We start from the raw sequence: 18,308 nt of genomic DNA, 5'->3' as shown, positions 1-18,308 counted from the left end.
TAAAAAAAAAAAAAAAGCACCTGAAACCAACATTATATACATATATATATATATGTATATAAAATAGATAATATTATATGCAACCTTCAAACTTCTGATTCCAAAGCCTTGCAGTTGTATTTTTTAGTCTTATCATACAGGAATACCTACAAAAATGTTACTGCTGCCATTTATGATATGAGCATAACTCAAAGGCACAAGGTCTGCATGTACTCACACTTTTGGGCACAATAAGAAAATCAACACTGTGTCAAGTTCATTTTTTTTCAAGGAGGTGTGGAATAATGACATTTTCCTACCTAAAGTTTCCCTTTGCTCACAGACCAGGGCGAAGTGCCTCTTCTACAAAGTGAAAGAGCTTTTTGTGACTTCACTACAGTAACTGACCAACTCTTGCTCACATCAGAAGAAATACATGCATTCATTATTTTAATATCACACATGAGCTAACCCACTGCTGCCAAATCAATTTTATAAACAGTTTAATAAAACATACTCTGATCAACAATACATCAAGCACCTCAGTGGTTCTTTTATATATTTGCACATTAGACAAACTGAGTTCTGGAATAAGAAATGACCTGAAGGATTTGATGTGAATCTCAGAAAAAAAAGTGATGTTCGTTGCAAATAGGAACATGAAAACTGTATCAGATCAGGCCAAAAGTCCATTCTGTTTCTGACAGCCTCCAACAGTTGTGCCAAGGAAAGGGCAAGTACATCAGGCTACTTCCCTTGTGCAAGCTCTGGCAGAGTGACAGCTCTCAGGGCTATCTGAGCCTTTACAGAGCATTCTCACGTTTAACAGTCCCTGATAGATTTTCTTTTTCCATAAATCTGCCTTATCTTTTTGCAAATTCCAGTGAAATTTTAGGAATCTGTGACATTTCCAATGAAGTTTAAGACTACTTAAAGTACTTTTTGTTTTGAGACTGCTGCCTATTAGCCTAATTTGTTTTCCAAAGGTTTTGCATTAGAAATTACAATGAGGAATCACTGTCCATTCAACTTGGTTTCACAAACCAATGCCATTATTTTCCCAAGCTACTTTTCTCATTAGCTTGTCTTCCAATTTCCATTTTAATTTCTACTTACTGTGTGGAGGAATCTCTGTGAAAAATTTTGTCAGATTTTCCATATCTTTTGTAGATATGGAAAATCTTTTTGCTGTACCCCTTCTGAGAGACAGGAACGGCAATCCCCGTCCAAGCAGAGAGCACGTCACCATCACACAGAGTAAGAATCACGACATTCACTTCCCAATGGCTCCTAAATATAATCTGTTGTGGAAGCACAAGGCTTTATAGTACATCTAGACAATCAGCTTTATCTCTTTTCCTATATCCTTTATCTCATATGTCAACATGTCCATCATTTTATTGTTCAGTAGGAATCAAGAAGTCCTTCTGAGACATGACAATTTTTCTTAAATCTAAATAACTCAATGTCAACAACAGATTTTACTACTCCAGTGTCCTCCCACTTTTTCAGATTATTTATGCCTGTGTTGAACAGTACTGACCTTCAGACAAACTCCTTTTAAGTCCTACCTGCTACACAATCCATCGATCCATTGAATAAGATGATAATCAATTCCTAACCTTTCTTTTCTACCCTATCTTTCTACCAAGTATCCACCAATCTGAAGGTTGCAACCTTTATCTCATTGAGCTTGTTTACCACTGCACACCACCAATGCACACACTAAGGTGAAGTATTCCAATTTTTGAGTTTGTGCAAAGTCAGGAGCTTGTAAGACACAAATGGCTGGCTCCCCAGTCATTAAAACTTTACACTATTTACATGTTTTAGCCAACAATGCCATCAGCATTACAGAATTTTTTTCATTAATTAGCACTCACACCCCTTATATGGTAGTTAAAACTCTTGTTTTTCATGATAATTAGTCCACACGCACAGTTCCTTCCTCCATTTGAGTTGAGAGTCTGTTTAGAGTAAGTGGTCAATGAGCTGATTCCCATGATTTCCTACTGCTGGACTTACCTTTCCCTCAGTTACTGCCCATTTCTGCTGACTTTGCTCCTGGTAGCTGTCATCCAGACAGCTCCTTCATCTTGGAATTGACTACCCTTTTCCTTTAAACAACTGATTAGTCAAGCATGCAACATTCACAGTGCAATTGCTTAATCATAACTGCCTCATTATAGCTACTGATTAACAACTAAAACAAATTGCAGTTTGAGTTAAATCCTGAGGGGCTCAAATCTTAAATGGCTCAATAAAACATGACTCCTGAATCTTCTAAAAACCTTTAATGAAAATTCTTGCCCAAACCAGGAGGGCCAACTATGTCTGGTGCACCACAAGTATTGCCAGCCAGTCAAGGGAGGTGATTGTTCCACTGTGCTCTGCACTGGTATGGCCTCACCTTGAGTCCTGTGTGCAGTTTTGGATAACAAAAAGACAAAGGTATTAGAAAGTGTCCAAAGGAGAGCTACAGATATGGTGAAGGTCTAGAGGGAAAGCCACATGAGAGCAACTGAGGTCACTGGGCTTGTTCAGTCTGGAGAAGCGACTGAGGAGAGACCTCTTTGCAGTCTTCAACATCATCATGAGGGAAAGTCAAGGGGCAGGCACCAATTATTCTTTCTCTTGTGACCAGTGACAGAACCCAAGGGAATGGCAGGAAGCTGAGCCATGGGAGGTTTAGGTTGGATGTGAGGAAAAGGTTATTCCTCCAGAGGGTGGCAGGGCACTGGAACAGGCTCCCCAGGGCAGTGCTCACAGCACCAAGCCTGACAGAGTTCAAGAAGCATTTGGACAATGTTCTCAGGTACATGGTGGGATTCTTGGAATGTCTCGTCCAGAGCCAGGAATTGGATGTGATGGTACAGTGTTGTAATCTTGTTGTATTTCTAAAGTCCTATACTGTCGCAACCATATTTCTAAGGTCTCATACCTTCTCAGTGATACTTCTTGGGGGCAGTTCTTCACAGCTCTGACTTCTTCTCCTGCTTGTTGCTCCTTCTTTGTCAGGGCTCCTTGTCAGCTCAACTCGACTAGCCAACTCCAACCCCTTTTATCCTAGTTATCTACACTAGCTACAGCTGCAGCCTATCAAAAACAACCAGGGCTTATCAGGGCAAGGCCTATATACAGATATTCAATATACAATACAGATATTTTACTAAGACTCCTACTATAGTACAGATGTGTCCCTTCCAACTCAGGATATTCTGTAATTATATGATTCTGTGTTCACTGGCCTGGTTTGCCTTGGCAGATGAAGTCACTTGACTCCTCCAAAGAGTCACAGAGATTTCTGAGGCACCATGCTCCTCCACGGAAAATGAAGCCGATGGTTCTCAAGGGCACCATATCTATTCCTATTTCATTTCCAATTGTGGTTGTTATTCCTACCACTGATTTGATCAACATGCATACCAACTTTAGCTTTTGGCTAGAGGCAGTACTTCCCAGTTCTCCAGCACCTCCTGTAGCATGTGATTACATAGTCCAGCTGCTTCATGCCTGAATCCCTGTGTAACTCCTGAATAAATACCATCCAATCTTGCCAATTTTCTACTATTCAATTTATCTGCCAACCTGGCTTCTACTGGAAACATCTCTTCCAATACTTCTACCCAAAAAGCAATATTTTAGCATGAAAACCTCCCTGAGCTCCTCTCTGATAAGTATGGGGTTTCGTTTATTCATTACATTTTGTCTGCGCTCCTTTCACACCTTACCCAGCAGGCATGCAGACTCTGTGTCAGGTTCCTGGTGCTTAGGGAAAAATTTACGGCTACTTTTATCATCTTCACAGAACAACAGAATCAATTAGGTTGGAAAAGACCTCTGAGATCATTGAGTCCAACCTATGACCTAACAGCAGCATGTAAACTTGGCCGTGGCACAGAGTGTCATGTTCAGTCTTTCCTTAACACCTCCAGGGATGGTAACTCCACCACCTCCCTGGGCAGCTCACTCTGAGGTCTAATCATCCTTTCTGTGAAGAATTTCTTCCCAATATCCAACCCAAACTTCCCCTGGCGCAACTTAAGACTGAGCTTATTCTCTCCTGTCCTCTTACTAGTTGCATGGTGTTCTTTTGCAAGTTGATCCTCAAAACATCATTTTTAAAACAAAAAAAATTAAGTGGGGAAAAATGTGTGCACTTTAGTGTCTTGCAACAGTCCCGGTGCTCTGGTCCAGTTTCCTCACTTAGATGCAGCTAAGGGAAACATCCTTGGGGATGCTGCATGACAGCAAGCTCAAAATGAGCCAGGAACATGCCCAGGTGGCCAAGAAGGCCAATGACCCATATCAAGAACAATGCTGCCAGCCAGACTAGGCCCTGGTGAGACTGCACCTCCAGTAGCGTGCTCAGTTTTGGGCTCCTGATTTTAAAAAGGTCATTGATGTGCTAGAGTATTTGCAGCAAAGAGCAAAAAGGCTTATGAAAGGCCCGGAAAACACTATGAGGTATTATAAGGAACAGCTGAGGGAGCTAAGGGATGACCTCTTTGCTCTCTAAAACCACCTGGCAGAAGGTGATAGTGAGGAAAGGGGTGGTCCCTTCTGCCATGCCTACAGTGAGAGGAAATGGCCTTAAACAGACTGGGGAGATCCAGATTAGATACTAGAAAAAAAGAAATTCACTGTTAGAGTGGTCAGGCATTGGATTAGGCTACCATTGGGGGTGTTTAGGAGGTGTCTGGATCTGGTGCAAGGTTGATGTGGTTTAGTGGTTTTGGGGTTGCAGCAGCAGCAGAGGACTGATGGTTGGACCGGATGTTTCCACCTTGGTGATTCTACAATTCCAGCCGTCAAACATACTGAAGGATAAGCCTGCACTTCGCTACCCCCTTCTCTGCCATTTTTTAGGCACCCCAGCTCATTTTGCTCTTTCAAAACTACCTATTCATTTTCTCCTTTGCCAGAATTCCCAAAGAAACCGTGACCTGAGAGAAAGAGTGAATGACAGGCAGGAGGAAACCCCCGAGACGCGCGTCCCGGGATAACCTCCCTCCTCTCTTGCTCCTGCCATTCCCCAGCGGGCGGCGGGCGCCGAAGGCCGGGTGAGCACGGCTGGCTAGGAAGGGCAGGGTAGGAAGGACTGGCTAGGAAGGGCTGGGTAGTAAGGCTGGTCCCCTCCCTCAGAGGGGTCGCAGCCGCCACCCTCATGGCGCGGGCGGCGGGGGGCGGTCCGGGCCCGCCCTCAGCGCGCCCCGCGGCCCCGGCGGAAGGAGCGGCCCGGCCCCTCCTCGCCCGCTGCTTCCGCCCGGTGTCGGCAGAGACAGCGCCGGCCGCCGCCGTGCCGGGAGCTGGAGAGCCTGCCAACGGGGAAGGTAAGTGCCGCAACGGCCCTGCCCTGCCCTCCCCTGCCTCCCCTGTCCCTGTGCCGGGGCCGAGAGCCGCCCCGAGCCCGCGGGCCGTCCCTCCCCGCCGCCGTGCGGGGCTGACCCGCAGCCTCGCCCAGCAGGGAGGTGCCGCCAGCCGGGCTGTACCGGGTGTCAGCGCTGTTACGGACCCGTTGCAGCGAGTAGCGCTGGTGATCCCTAGGCGTGCGCTTGAGGATGGACTGACACATCCCATGCCGAAAGAAACGCTTCGTGCGTGCTCCCTTGACTTGTTTTGTCATGGAGGAGACTTCATGAAACGAGTCCTAAGTGGTGTCTCCTTTTCCAGAAAATAACTGAGGTGATGCTATTCATGGTGTTTTTTCTGTGTGTTAGTGCTTATTCCTGTGAAGCATCTCTCAGAGCTGAGTGATGCTTGTTATCTTGGTGGCGTGTTATAAAACAAGAAACGAGGGAAAAGTCTCTGACCTGAAGGGCCTATAAATAGGAAAAGAAGAAAATAAGATTATAAATTCTTAAAAGCTAGAAGTGAGATGAGATTTTTTTAAGCAGAAAGAGGCATATTTTAGTAGAGGAGATACTGGTTTGGAAAAGCAGGGCGTCCTGCAGGCTCACACCCTCTTTCCAAACCTGCCAGGTTTGTTGTCACTGCTGGTTCTGGGGCATCATCACTGTCATCACCCACCTCCATGCCTGTATTTACTACACAGGAGAAGAGATGCCTGTGCCAGACAGGGTGAGCAGCAGGTTCAGGAAACAAGTAAATGCTGGAATGGAAATGTGCAGGGAAAGAAATCAGGATAATGATGAAGGGCTATTTGAGGCATGGCAGTTGTTGAGAGCTTTCTTAGTGGTAAGTTTTTTGTTGCATTGCAAAAATTTAGAAACAGCTTATTTTCTTGAGACTTAACTATAATAATAAAGCCTTGAATAACTTGGGTGATGCAGACTCTTATTTTCTTAGATGTTGAATACTCCTGGCCCTCTGGGACCTTATGGTGCCCAGTTGAGGCCTGAGAGTCCATCCGCATGGGCCTGTGTCAGAATCAGGACATGAATCTATATTCTGTGTGCCTCAGGGACTAGAAGCCTTCAGTTACTGATTGTGATTACTGCAGCTTCCTATTTTCTTGTGACATTTGCTTATGACGTTGATGAGGGAAGTGGTCACACGTTTACAGACCTGGATAAGCGGTGACATTAAGACTTTACACCTTCCATCATGGAATTACTACAAGGTTTATATCAAAGCAGTCAAAGTCAGTGAATTTTTATGGATCTTGGATAGTACACTAAGCCACTTGCCTGTGAAACAGGCAAGCATGTATGGTTCTTCTTTATGTAGTTCCACACAGAGTATCCACTCAACTTGCAGTAAGGTGCAGTCCAGGAACTTTCTGGAATAGATGTGCTGAGGTCTTAAAGAGCCACTGTGGATTTCTCCATCAACGCATCCTTGCCTTTGACTCATAGGTACCTCTGGTTTTCCAAACATCCAGCCTCAAGTGGTTCTGTGGGCCAGAAATCCACCAACTCGCTAACATCTGTTAGTTTTTGACACACTTCCTGCTACTTCTACATGGCATTATCTATTTCATTTGATTCACAAGGACAATAACAATAAACTGTGTATGTGTAATGGTAAAACAAAATTTCCAATATGACTGGCCAAGCCAAAGAACTTGTCAGTAAATTTGACAAGATTTACCCTACAGCTTCTTAATTGTATTGTTTTCAGTGCTGTTTTTGGGGTTTTTTTTAGTTGATAGCTTTGATTTCTTTTAAATGAAACTTTATTTTCTATTCTTGTAGTTTGTTGTAATGAGGGCACTTTGTCTGGAAAAAGGGGTGGTCCCAATTTTGGATGATGTCTAGCTTATTTTTATTGAGTATTAGAATCAGAATTTCAAGGTTTCAGCTTTAGAGCATGCTATGTATGCATTTGTACAGAAAACATGTTTGCAGGATATGAAGGACAGGTAGTTTTCCCTTACTTAATTCAGGCATGCTCTTAATAGCAATGTGACTGTTTTTTCTGCAAGTGACAAACTGCTGTGTAGACACTGAAATGTTTGACAACATTGGATTCCAGTTTACATGTTGAATGATGACATTTAGATGTCTTGTGAGGCTTGTAAACAACTTATACTGGGGGAAGTAAATTATTCTGGCAAAAAAAATTCATAATAGGAAAAAAACTGTGTAATATGAAATGTCTGAGCTTAAAGAACAATTAGGTGTGAAACAAACGGCAGTTTTCACACTGAATACAAGCCTGAGTACACAGTCACTGGTGAAATGAATGAGAATTGCTTGTTTAGCTTGCTGGGGTTGCACAACCACCTCATGTAGTGTGACAGCACCTTGTTACCTTACGTTAGGTAATCCTGATGTGCCAGAGCAATGTCTAACCAGTGATACTACAACTTCAGGTTGGGCAGGGTTTCTTTCATCATTATCCTTGTTTCTTTCTTCAGTATTTTTGCTTCCTCCTGCTCTTCCATGCTGTTCACTTGGTTCTTTCCTTTTTCCATCTCATCTCTAGCTTCTGTTTAGATTCTGTTCCCATTGTCTTTTGCTTAAACCAATTATTTATTCAAATCTTTAGTTAAAAAAAAACAAATCACTTGTGATACAGACTTTTGCAGAGTCTGAGATTTGGAATGAGTATCAGATGATAACTAGATTTTTATTTGTAGCTGTGATGGGCACAGGCTTTGTTCTTGTATGTATTTGTTCAAAGTCATAAGTTATCAGGATTAAGCAGAGTTATCTTGATGGGAGGAGCTGGGCTCTTGTGCAAAATGCTGTAATTGAGTAACTTCAGAGGTTCCTGGTGTGGTGAGGAGCAAGCTGCAGTTTTCCCAGCATGGTGAATTGTCTTTGGATCCTCCTGTGACTGGAGCTGTAGGTCTGTATGTCAGAGCTCTGCGATGTGTAGGCCTTCCTGCAGCAGTGGCTCTGGAGAAACCTTCTGGCTCCTGCTCCACTGTGTCCAGCCTGGCTGTTCAGTTCCCTGCCCTGCCCTCCTGATGGGCAGGGCCAGTGCTTCTTACGGGAAGGACTCGGACTCCAGGCCTCACATCAGTAGTACAGACAGTTACATTGCTGTGGTGACTGGGAAAGGGATCTGATGCTGCTGTTATTCGTGTCCTCTGATCATTGCTTCTCCTGTTTGACCTCTGTGTCCTTTGCACAGAGCTCTGTACAGTTTGCTTTCATGTCTCTGCTTGCAGTGCCTTCCTAACCTGTTTGGGTGAGGGGGAGAGTATCAGAATGTACAGCTGGGTTGAGAGGTTGCTGAGAATGCAGCTGTGACTAGTAAGTTGGTCTGCCATCAGTCGATGGGATTTTGGCTAATTCTTTTTTGTCCTCATTAGAAAGCAAGAAAACCAGCAGCAGCTGGAGAGCTAAGCTGAAGGTGGGATAAACAGTTGATGTAAAAACACACACAAGTTGAAATGATAAAATGAGAAGAAAAAGGTGTTTAGAATTTGGAGCATATTTTTGGTTAAAGGTGAGTAACTAACCATGGAAATATGGAAGAAAGAAAGAAAGGAAAAGGGATAGTTCTGTGCGAAGATTTATGCTGAGCAGCATAGGAAAGGATGGGGGAAACCAGATCAAGGGCAGTGTGATGCTAATTGTACTTGTGGACGTTTTTTTCTTTTTAATTTGATATCTGCTTATGCTCTTTGAACTTTGCATTACTTGACAAGACAAAAGGAAGAGCAGTGCTCTCCATGAAGTGGTGAATCTTAATCTGTGATAGGAGGTGGAGAAGGAGTTATCAAACATAAGGGGAAAGAGATTTGCTTTTTTCTGCTTTTGCCTGTTATTATTGCTGCTGAAAGATGAATGTTTCTTCAAATACTTAACTTCTGGGAACTATGGTTTCAGTGAATATGTAGGTTGCTGTTATTTTAAATTCTTGCATTTTTATGTTTCATTGAATGTTGGGCAGATTACCTGTATGACTTAAACATCTGTCCAGCAGAAATGTGGGACCTGTAGTTCTTTTGATGTAGGAGAAGAAATATGAGTATAGAACATATGGTTGAAGAGCCAAAAAGTTTTTTGGTGTTTTTTTTTTTCTTTTGAAAAGTTCTCATTTTCCATAGGGATAGTAGGAACCACATGGTAAAGAAGCATCATCTTTGTTTAGTGAGCAAGTGTTTTTTTCCCAAACTCTTAGACCACAAGCAGGCTTATTTGCATGAATGTTTCCTCTCTCTCAATGCTATCTTCAGTTTCTTCTTGTCCATGTGTCCTTGATAACCTGTACCTTCACTCTTTTTTAAATTTTTTTTGCACCATATTTTGATATTTCTCTCTCTCCTTAAAAGCAATATCCTGTGAAAGGCCATGTCTTCTTCCCCATAATTCACATTTGTTCACTTTTGAACATGCTTTGGTTTGTGTGGTGATTTGTGTTGAAGTTTAGAGGCCAGGGATGTTTCTTCTGTATCCAAACATAAGCATGATGGGTTCTTGTTCATGAAGTATAACATTCACACCTCTAACTTCAGGCAAGTTTTAACCCAGTCTTTAATTGTGGTGTTGCATTTCAGTTTTGCCCACTGCCTCCCAAAATACTGATGTTCAACATAATTCTAATAAACAAGTTGCATACTTTGCAAACTTTACTATATTTGTGACAATTTTTCTCATGCTATCCATTCCAAAGTGATTTATTGTCCTTTTGACTTTCTGGGAAAGTTTATTTACAAGATACTCTTGACATGAGTCTGCTGTCTTTGAAATTTGTTGGTCAGAAGAGACCTGGCATAGTTTTGTTTTTTCCCCGGAAACCTTTCTTACCGTGTAGACATTGTACTTCAGCAGCAACTTTTTATGTTCTTTCACGTGGATACTCTATTTGACTGAGATCTTTTGCTAACATTGCAGTTTAGTCTCAGAATATAAAGTATATTTATTATGCCTACATGTTATTCATGCCTACTACCTTCTGTTTATTCCCCTGTGAGATTTCAGTTTTAAAAGCCCTGTTTTTTCTCTGGATCCAGTGCTTTAATGCAGTATTTGGAGGGAAAGAGATCTTTGAAAGTTACTTTATTTCACCGGTAAATTTCAGTACTGCCTACAAATGGGCAGCTTTTTCTTCCTTTGAGACTAGAAGGTTTTCCAAAATCCCACTTTCTCGTCTGGAAAATGCTTCATACTACACCAAATGAAGCCATCCTATTTGAAACCAAATTAAACTATCAATACTGCCTAGTGTAGATTTGTTTCTTTAAGCAGCAGCTTTCTTGCTCATTTCATTTTAGGTCATGGACATTCTTAGTTTTATCATCAGGCCTGCACTGACTGGGAAATTGGGAATTTGCTGGGAGAATAGCTACCACTTTCTTGTAATCTGTGGGATTCCCAACGTTAATTTTGCTTATGAAGTTACTTAAGGAGAAAACAAACCAAGACAAAAACTTGTACTCGTTTGGGGTCATTTTCATGTTGGTAGCTCTCAACAGTTCACAAACAGTTCACTTTTGAAAAAGTGAAAGTTACCGTCTTGTTGTGATTAAATAAAATAGCAAGACGTGATATGTAGGACCTCTTCCACTGTATCCTGAAATGTGTTTGATAAAACATGCTCCACTTTTAGAAAGTCATGTCTTTATACCTTTGCATACATTTGAGGTGTCTGGTATTGTGTGAAGCCTCAGGGACCCTCGGCCACACCAGGGTAACTTCTCAGGGTTTCCTCCATGCTCACTCTCACTCCAGTGCTCTGTGTTCTGTGTTTCTAACCAAGTGTTAAACTGTGATAGCAAATGGAGGAGCTTTGATCTAGCTGGTAACAAAGGACATGGACTCTGCTCTTGGAGCACTGGGCAAGCATAACTGAGGTTTTGTGACCTTTGTTAAGCTGAAGATCTGTGACTGCCAAAGGAGAAAGAGACCAGATCAAACTTAGAGCGATGTTGCCAGAGCTGTAGTGAAACGTATCTGCTTGCGGTGTCAGGTGCTGTAGACCACCAGTGGATGCTTTCAGAGGTGTGGCTGCTTTCATAAAGGCTTCATAAAGGTTCATAAGTATGCCTGATCCCCATGGAAGTCTTTCATTTGCTTTTTCACCTTCTTGAGAGTAGCGAGGAAGTCAAGGCCAAGAGTTCTGTAGTAGTTTAAAACTCACAGTGACATACAAAGATTGGTTAAAAGTTGTGATGGGCCTTCCTAATCCATTTTCCCAGGGTTTTGATCATCTTATCTGTTGAATAATTTTGTGCCAGGCCAGTGTATCATTGTAGGATCTGAAAATGTTTTCTGATTTCTTGATTCCCTAACTCCAAAACTCTTTGAAATTATTTGAGAGCAAAGCACCTTTTTGGAATAAGGTTGGTGGAAAATGCATCTGTTCCTGATTTGAGTCCTCAGATGGATCTTTCTAAGCTAACAATTTTTTGATTTGTGAGTCCTGTCCTGCTTTGATGAATAGCTGTCTCCGTAATTGCTTTTATAATGTTTGGCAGTGACATGTGCACCTTGTCTGGTACAAAATGGATACCCAGAAGCTATTTTCCCTGCATCTCTAACACCACCACTGTGCACACTTTCTTGGTCATTGCTACAAGATTATTAATGGTAGTATCATGTTACAAGGTCTTGCAGGTAGATCCAGTTCTTCAGACTAGGTTTCTCCCATCTTTGGTCTTTGCAGTCCCCCATATATTGTCTCTGAACTAGGTTCAGGCTTGAGAAGTGATACCAGTTTTCATTTTGCACTTCAGCTTTTTATCATTACAACCCTAAACATGAGTAATCTGTACCTCATTTCCACATGTGTCACTGATATTTTTATACAGTCTTCAGTGAAATTCTCCCAGCAGTTTTACTTCTTGAGGGAGTGGCATGGGGGAATGACACAGGAACAAAACAAAGTGAAGGCATTGTATTGCTAGCTCATCAAGTGATCACTAAAAACAAGGCTTCCTAATTACTTCACTGGTTTTAGAGGAAAGCACTGTTATTTTGTGTAACTATGTTGCTTTGATGGATGTCGTGGTTTGACCAGGAAGGAGTGGGAATTCTGGGAAGCTGTGGTCAAACCAATGAAGGTTTTGGGTTTCATACTGACACCTGGTGTAGCCAGTGGGGTTTGGACACACCTCCGAGAATACACAGGGGTTAAAAGCAAGGCACTGCCCTTGGCACTTCCTCTTTTGGACATCGCGGCGAGGAGTTCAGATCTCTCTCCCCCGCCCAGCCTGTTGCTGCTGGGCGGGGGAGGGGCCGGCCATGCGGTAGGCCCGGGGCCTGGACAGAGATGGGGTTGAGGGGGCTTCGGGGGCTTCGAGGATGGAAGGGTGGAAGATCCCAGAGAGTCAGCCCTCGGGCAGCCAGCCCCCCAGGAGAGCAGCCAGCCAGGAGGAGAAGGAGGGAGAGTGCCCGGCCGGAGCGGCAGCGTGTGGGCAGCGTGCGTGGGAGTCGCTCCGGACCGACAGAGACTGAAAACTTTTAACCCTTTCTTGCATGATTGGGGCCTTGCAAAAATGCTAATCCTCCTCGAAGCTGAATAAGAAGGGAGATAAGAGATGAGATGTGGAGATGATTGGATGGGGAGAGATGATTTGGAGTGGCCTTTTGGCTGGACTTTTCTCGTGGCTATGGACTCAGTTGTTCCTGTGACACAGACTGCATTTAGGGGGAGGCAGTGCCTCAAAACCAGGAAGGTTCTTCGTGAGGACCCCCCGGCCCCAGGGGGTTGGAAAAATATGGGGGGGACAGATGTCCCAAAAGCAGAGACTGTGCCTTTTTGGAGTGAGACAAGGCATCCTTGAAAGACAACCCTAAAAGCAGCTCTGGCCATGCGCAGTGGTGAGAGCACTGGGCATGGAAGGACGATGTTACAAGCGGCAGAAGGACTTTTTTTTCCGGGCGGTGCCGAAGTAACAGAGAAGCACACGAGGTTTCAGTGTGTTTCCAGGAGAAGCCTATGGAACGAGAAGGACTCCTTTCCTCTTCATGAACTGATGTTTGAGTATACTAAAGTGTCGTACCGGGTGTTTTGGGAGAATGTATTGGATTGGGAAAGTCAGGTGGTGGGGAGGAGGAAAATGGTTTTTTTGTAAGGTTTTCAATTCTTTTCTTCTTTTTCCTTATGGTCTTTCCCTATTTTCCTGTAGTTTAAGTAATAAAGTGTCCTTTATGTTTAAGTTAGAGCCTGTTTTGCTTATTCCTGGTCACATCTCACAGCAGACACCAGGGTGAGGCATTTTCATGGGGGGGCACTGGCTCTGTGCCAGGCTCAAACCATGACATGGATGTGTCTGCAGTGTAAATTTTTTAGCTTTGTTCATTTTTACAAATAATGCCTAACAGTTTTTATTTACTAATTCAGAGCTAGTGTGAAAGAGACTTGTATACAACTTTGACAGAGAATTGTGCTGGAAAGTACAATGAAGAAATGTTTCATTTTTATGTGCTACTGGCTGCTGCTGCTGCTTTTCTTACACAGAATTGGTCAAGATTTGTGACTGATGTCACAACAGCTTGCAAAGTCTTTGGCCTGTGTTTATTGTTTTCCCTGAGAAAATCTGGCATCCATTGTTTGATGTTTGTCCAGATAAATCTTTGATGAGATCTGGGCATTGTGTGTCATGTCATAGCTCATCTCTCACATCACGAAATCCCCACTTCCCTTGTTCCTCTTTGCAGTTTTCTTACCAGGTCGCTCTGTCCCTCTCTAGTTCCTAGCTATGAGCATGTAGGTTCCAGTCTGCAGATCAAAGAGCTTACGTCAGGTCTGGATGATTCTCCTGTGGGAGTAATGTAGAAATTGTCAGAGCCTTAGTGTAGAAGGCAGCTGAAGGAATCTTGCTGTTTTTCCAGTTATTCTTTTACATTCTGGTGTTGAATTCAGTTGCATAAAATCACCTATTAGGGCAGGGTTTCTTTTTTATCTAACCTGGTACAGCTAATCAACAGAATACATCTACTTTAGTTTCCTGTATTTTGGGGGGACTGGTCCTGTTTAGATTCCTTTTCTCTGATCTAAATACTTAGTTATTGTCATGGACTGTATTCATGAAACTCTGCATTTACTAAGGTACTAGAAAACTTGTTTGAGATCCTTGTTTTATCTCCTGCTTTATTTTTTTCCGCTGTTTTAGGGCCATAAGAATTGTAAACTGTTGATTTGTGGAAAACTCTGGAGAAAACGTAGTCTATCTTTCTGTTGAGATCAAAATTACGTTTTGTCCAGCTGAGTCTTAAAAACCTCCAAGAAACATTCTGCTGCCTTGCTAACCAGCATCCATTGCCTTCTTAGCAACTAGTTTTTTATGATGCCTTGGAGTGTCAAGACACACTGTTGCCTCTTGTTTTACCATCTTCCATTGCAAAGAAGGGTTTGGCTGTGCTGCTTTTGCAGGTCTCCTTCAAATGGCTCTAGGTTGCTGTTTGATTGCAGCATGGGAGACTGAAAAAGCACAGTTCACAAAGCTTTTCCTCTAGCCTAGTTATTTACTTGACCCTCCCAAGTTTCCTTGTGTTCTTGATGTGGGGGGCTTGAACAGAGCTGGGCTCAGTGTTGGAGGTATGTTTCTGATGAAAATCCTGAGTTTTGTAGGTACCAGTATTGACCCAAGATTACTTGACAGCTGACAGACAGTAGTTGATTATCTTTTCAGCTTGTTCAGTTACTTTTCAAACTGTGCAAGTCAGTTTATTCAGCCTGCATTTCCTTGGCCTAGAAAAGAGAATGCAGTGGGAGACAGTGCCAAAATTCTTAATAAGGCAGTGTGCATTACATTTACATATTTTCTTTCATTCTTGTGGCCAGGTGTTTTATAATTTAGGGCAGTTGCATTGCTTAGTATGGTTTGCTCGTGGCAGACTGATCTCTTATTCTGTCTTTATGTGATCAGAGGAACTTACACAATACATGCTCCTGTGATTTTTCCTGTGGAGTCAGCTGAGCCAGAACTGCCTATAGTGCCTTGGGTGCTCTTTCCTGCCTTTTCTGCTGGAAATTAGCTATGATTTTAAATACCTTTTCATCCTTAACCATCAAGACCTCCAATGATTTACAGTGGTTTTTGATAAACAGCATCCTTGCAATTGACACTTTATGGTGTATCTAGTCCAGTCTCATGAATTTACATGCATCCAACTTTGTAGGTTATCTCTAACATGTAATCCAGGGCCTTTCTCAAAAAGGTCAAAGCAGGTCATGTTGCTGAAGGCATTGTCCAGTTGGGACTGTCCTGCCTTTCAGGGCAACTTGCATTATTTGATAGTCCTAATTGTGCATGTAGGGGGAACCTTTATTATTGGGATTTCCTTCTCTGCAACTTTTGACTATTTTTCCTTGTCCTTTGGACATCCATCACATGCTTCAGCATCCATATCATCTAATTGGTTTTCTCTAGTACATTGATGTCTTGCTTGTCTGAGGAGTCCAAAACTAGGCACAGTTCTCCACATGCAGTCTTTCCATTGCCAAGCAGCAGGAGATACCAACGTTCCAAGATTGCAGGCTATTCCTTGTGCAGCCTTGTATACACTTGAGCTTGATGGTTACAGGGGCTCATTACTGGCTCATTTTCAGCTTTGTAATCATTTGTGTCTTTTTTTTGGAATGCCGCTTCCTAGCTTTTGAGCCGCCAGTCTGTTGCTGCGTTGGGTTGCTGAACTCTTGGTGCAGGACCTTCTATGTGCCCTTGGCTTTCATGTAATTCCCACCTTTCCAGCCTGCCAGGGTCCATTTGGATAGCAACCTTGCCCTCCAGTGTTTCAGTTGGTTTGTCTTCCTCCCCCTGACATTTTGCAGGACCCTTCTGCAAAAGGAGGGTGGCTCCTGTCCTGTGTGCAGGTGTTCAGTGGAGACATTGGACATTACTGCCATCTTGAAAGACATCATTGGTACATTAATGCTTGTTTCATGTTCTTGGGTACAACTTTGAGTGGGATTTATTTTATTTTTTTATAACTTTCTGTGAACTGAGATGAGGTTGACTGGCCTAGAGCTCCCTGGACACTCTAACCATGGTGGTTGCCTTTTTTTTGCAGTTTCCAGACATGTTTTCCAATCATAGAATTGTTAAGGTTGAAAAAGAGCTCTAAGATCAGAGTCTGACTGTTAACCCAGCACTTCAATGTTCATCACTAAACTTTGTCCCCAAGGGCCCCATCTACACATTTCTTAACGCTTCCAGAAATTCTTCCACTCTCCTGAGTAGCTATTTCCAATGTCATTGTAACTTACCAGAAAGGATAGAGAGTGGCCTCACAGTAGCCTTGACCATGAGCACTTTGGGGTGTGTCTCTTATGATTTTGTGGAACCTTTTATGTCAAATCTGCTGCGGTTGTTCTTTCTTCTTTATTTTGGTTTCACCATTGTTTTATGCAAGTTACCTTTGCCCTTGTGGTTATGATTGCATGTTTCATTACAGCATCTTCCTTCAGAATAGGTACACCAACCTGTTTGTCCTGTCTTGTGATTGAATAGTTTATATGTCAGATATCCATTTAATTACTCTGATTACATTACATGGTGCTTGTCTGAGTTTGTGATAACTCTTTTATTGAACACTCTTTGAGTGTCGATCAAATTTTGTTATTTCCAAGTTATCTTTGAAATAAAATGTCAAGTCCAAGTAATCGTGTACGATGGAGCAGTTAAAATATGTTTTCAGGAAAGATGCATAAATAATTAGCCCAATGCTTGCAAAGTTCACTTAGCTTTACTATCAGCATTTTACTTTGGAGTCAGTTGAACCAAAGATGAAAAGAATTGGTCCTACAGCAGAGATAATCTGCCCTTTGTGGATAACTTTATTTCCAGGTACTCCTGTCTGAAAAAATGACTGCAGGTGGCTTCTGGATCAGTAGGGAGACACCTAAATACATGTGTTGGTTTGCAGGTGCACCTGTATGTCTTCAAATATTTTTACAATGGTCTTTGTTAACCAGGAGAGGATTTTTCTAATCTGGAGGTGGCAACCAAGAAACTGATCCCACAATTATTCCCCTAATCAGTTCATGTAGTGACACCTAAGGCTTTGTATCCTGTGACAGGAGTTTGTTTTCTGGTAGACACCCACGTTAAGGGTGTGTTAATCTGGAGCTAAAGCCCTATGAATCTAATATTTCAATAGTCTAACAGAAATTTTAACACTAGATTAAGCATTCTTGACAGAAGCTGAATTTCTTGTAATACTTTTCCTACATTTGGTTAGAGAATTTATGTGCAGGGGTTGAAGAGAAGGAAGAAAATACTTCTTGGGATGTGATAAGGTCTGGTTTCTTAGGTAGATGCATCTCTTTGAGTCTTGTTACCTTTCTCCTTGATAACTTGTGAAACTCCCACCAGTCAAGTCTGTCCTTCTGTCTGCTCAACATTCTTGGAGCTGCTGTGGCACAAGCTGTGCTTTCTCTGTGGGCTGACAGAGCCAGTAGGAAGGAGCCTCATCTCTTGAAACCTCTGCCTGTTAAATCTGTTTGGAAATTGATAGACTGTCTTATGATATTTCTAGGGGAAATGCAGGCTATTTGTGCCAAAAATAGATGCCTGTAATAGAAATACTGTTCTTCAAAGCTTCATTTAGGAAGGAGGAAGGAGATCCAGAGGTATTATTGGCTATTATTGATTTCATCTTGAAACAGGTCTGAATAGTATTCTGGGAGAATATCCACTGTATTTCCCCTGTTTTTCTCTTCTGTCCAGTTTTATTACCAAAGGCCGTAAAGTTGTAAATTAAAACTTAACAATAAATAAAAAAAAAATCCCTCAGACAATACATAGAGTTAATACAAAGAAGCCACTTGGGATTGTCTCAGACAAGCAGTTTTTCAAATAACCATTTCTTCTTCTCTGGTGTCCAGTCTTCCTTTCAGGTACTGCAACACTATGTGTTTTTGAAATTATGAGTTAAGTTAAAGACTGGACCAAAGCTACAACAACAGGTCTGTGTGAACCTGAAAATCCTCCTGTGCCAGTCCAAAATGTATTGCTGAGTTTT

At 42.4% G+C, this 18,308-nt stretch overlaps 1 protein-coding gene across 1 annotated transcript in view; it reads left to right on the top strand.

Annotated features, from left to right (window-relative positions):
* The first annotated feature begins 5,109 nt into the window (after positions 1-5,109).
* Positions 5,110-18,308, top strand: part of LDAH (lipid droplet associated hydrolase) — a 120,048-nt gene continuing 106,849 nt past the window's right edge. The window contains exon 1 of the mRNA XM_064707785.1: positions 5,110-5,312. Coding sequence (XP_064563855.1) covers positions 5,147-5,312 — 166 coding nt within the window. The 5' untranslated portion in view covers positions 5,110-5,146. The remainder of the gene's footprint in view (positions 5,313-18,308) is intronic.

The sequence above is a fragment of the Zonotrichia leucophrys genome, chromosome 3 (genome assembly GCF_028769735.1).
Source record: "Zonotrichia leucophrys gambelii isolate GWCS_2022_RI chromosome 3, RI_Zleu_2.0, whole genome shotgun sequence".
Classification (NCBI taxonomy): Eukaryota; Metazoa; Chordata; class Aves; order Passeriformes; family Passerellidae; genus Zonotrichia; species Zonotrichia leucophrys.
Note: the sequence above shows the minus strand (reverse complement) of the source record. Positions and strands in the feature narration are given on the sequence as shown.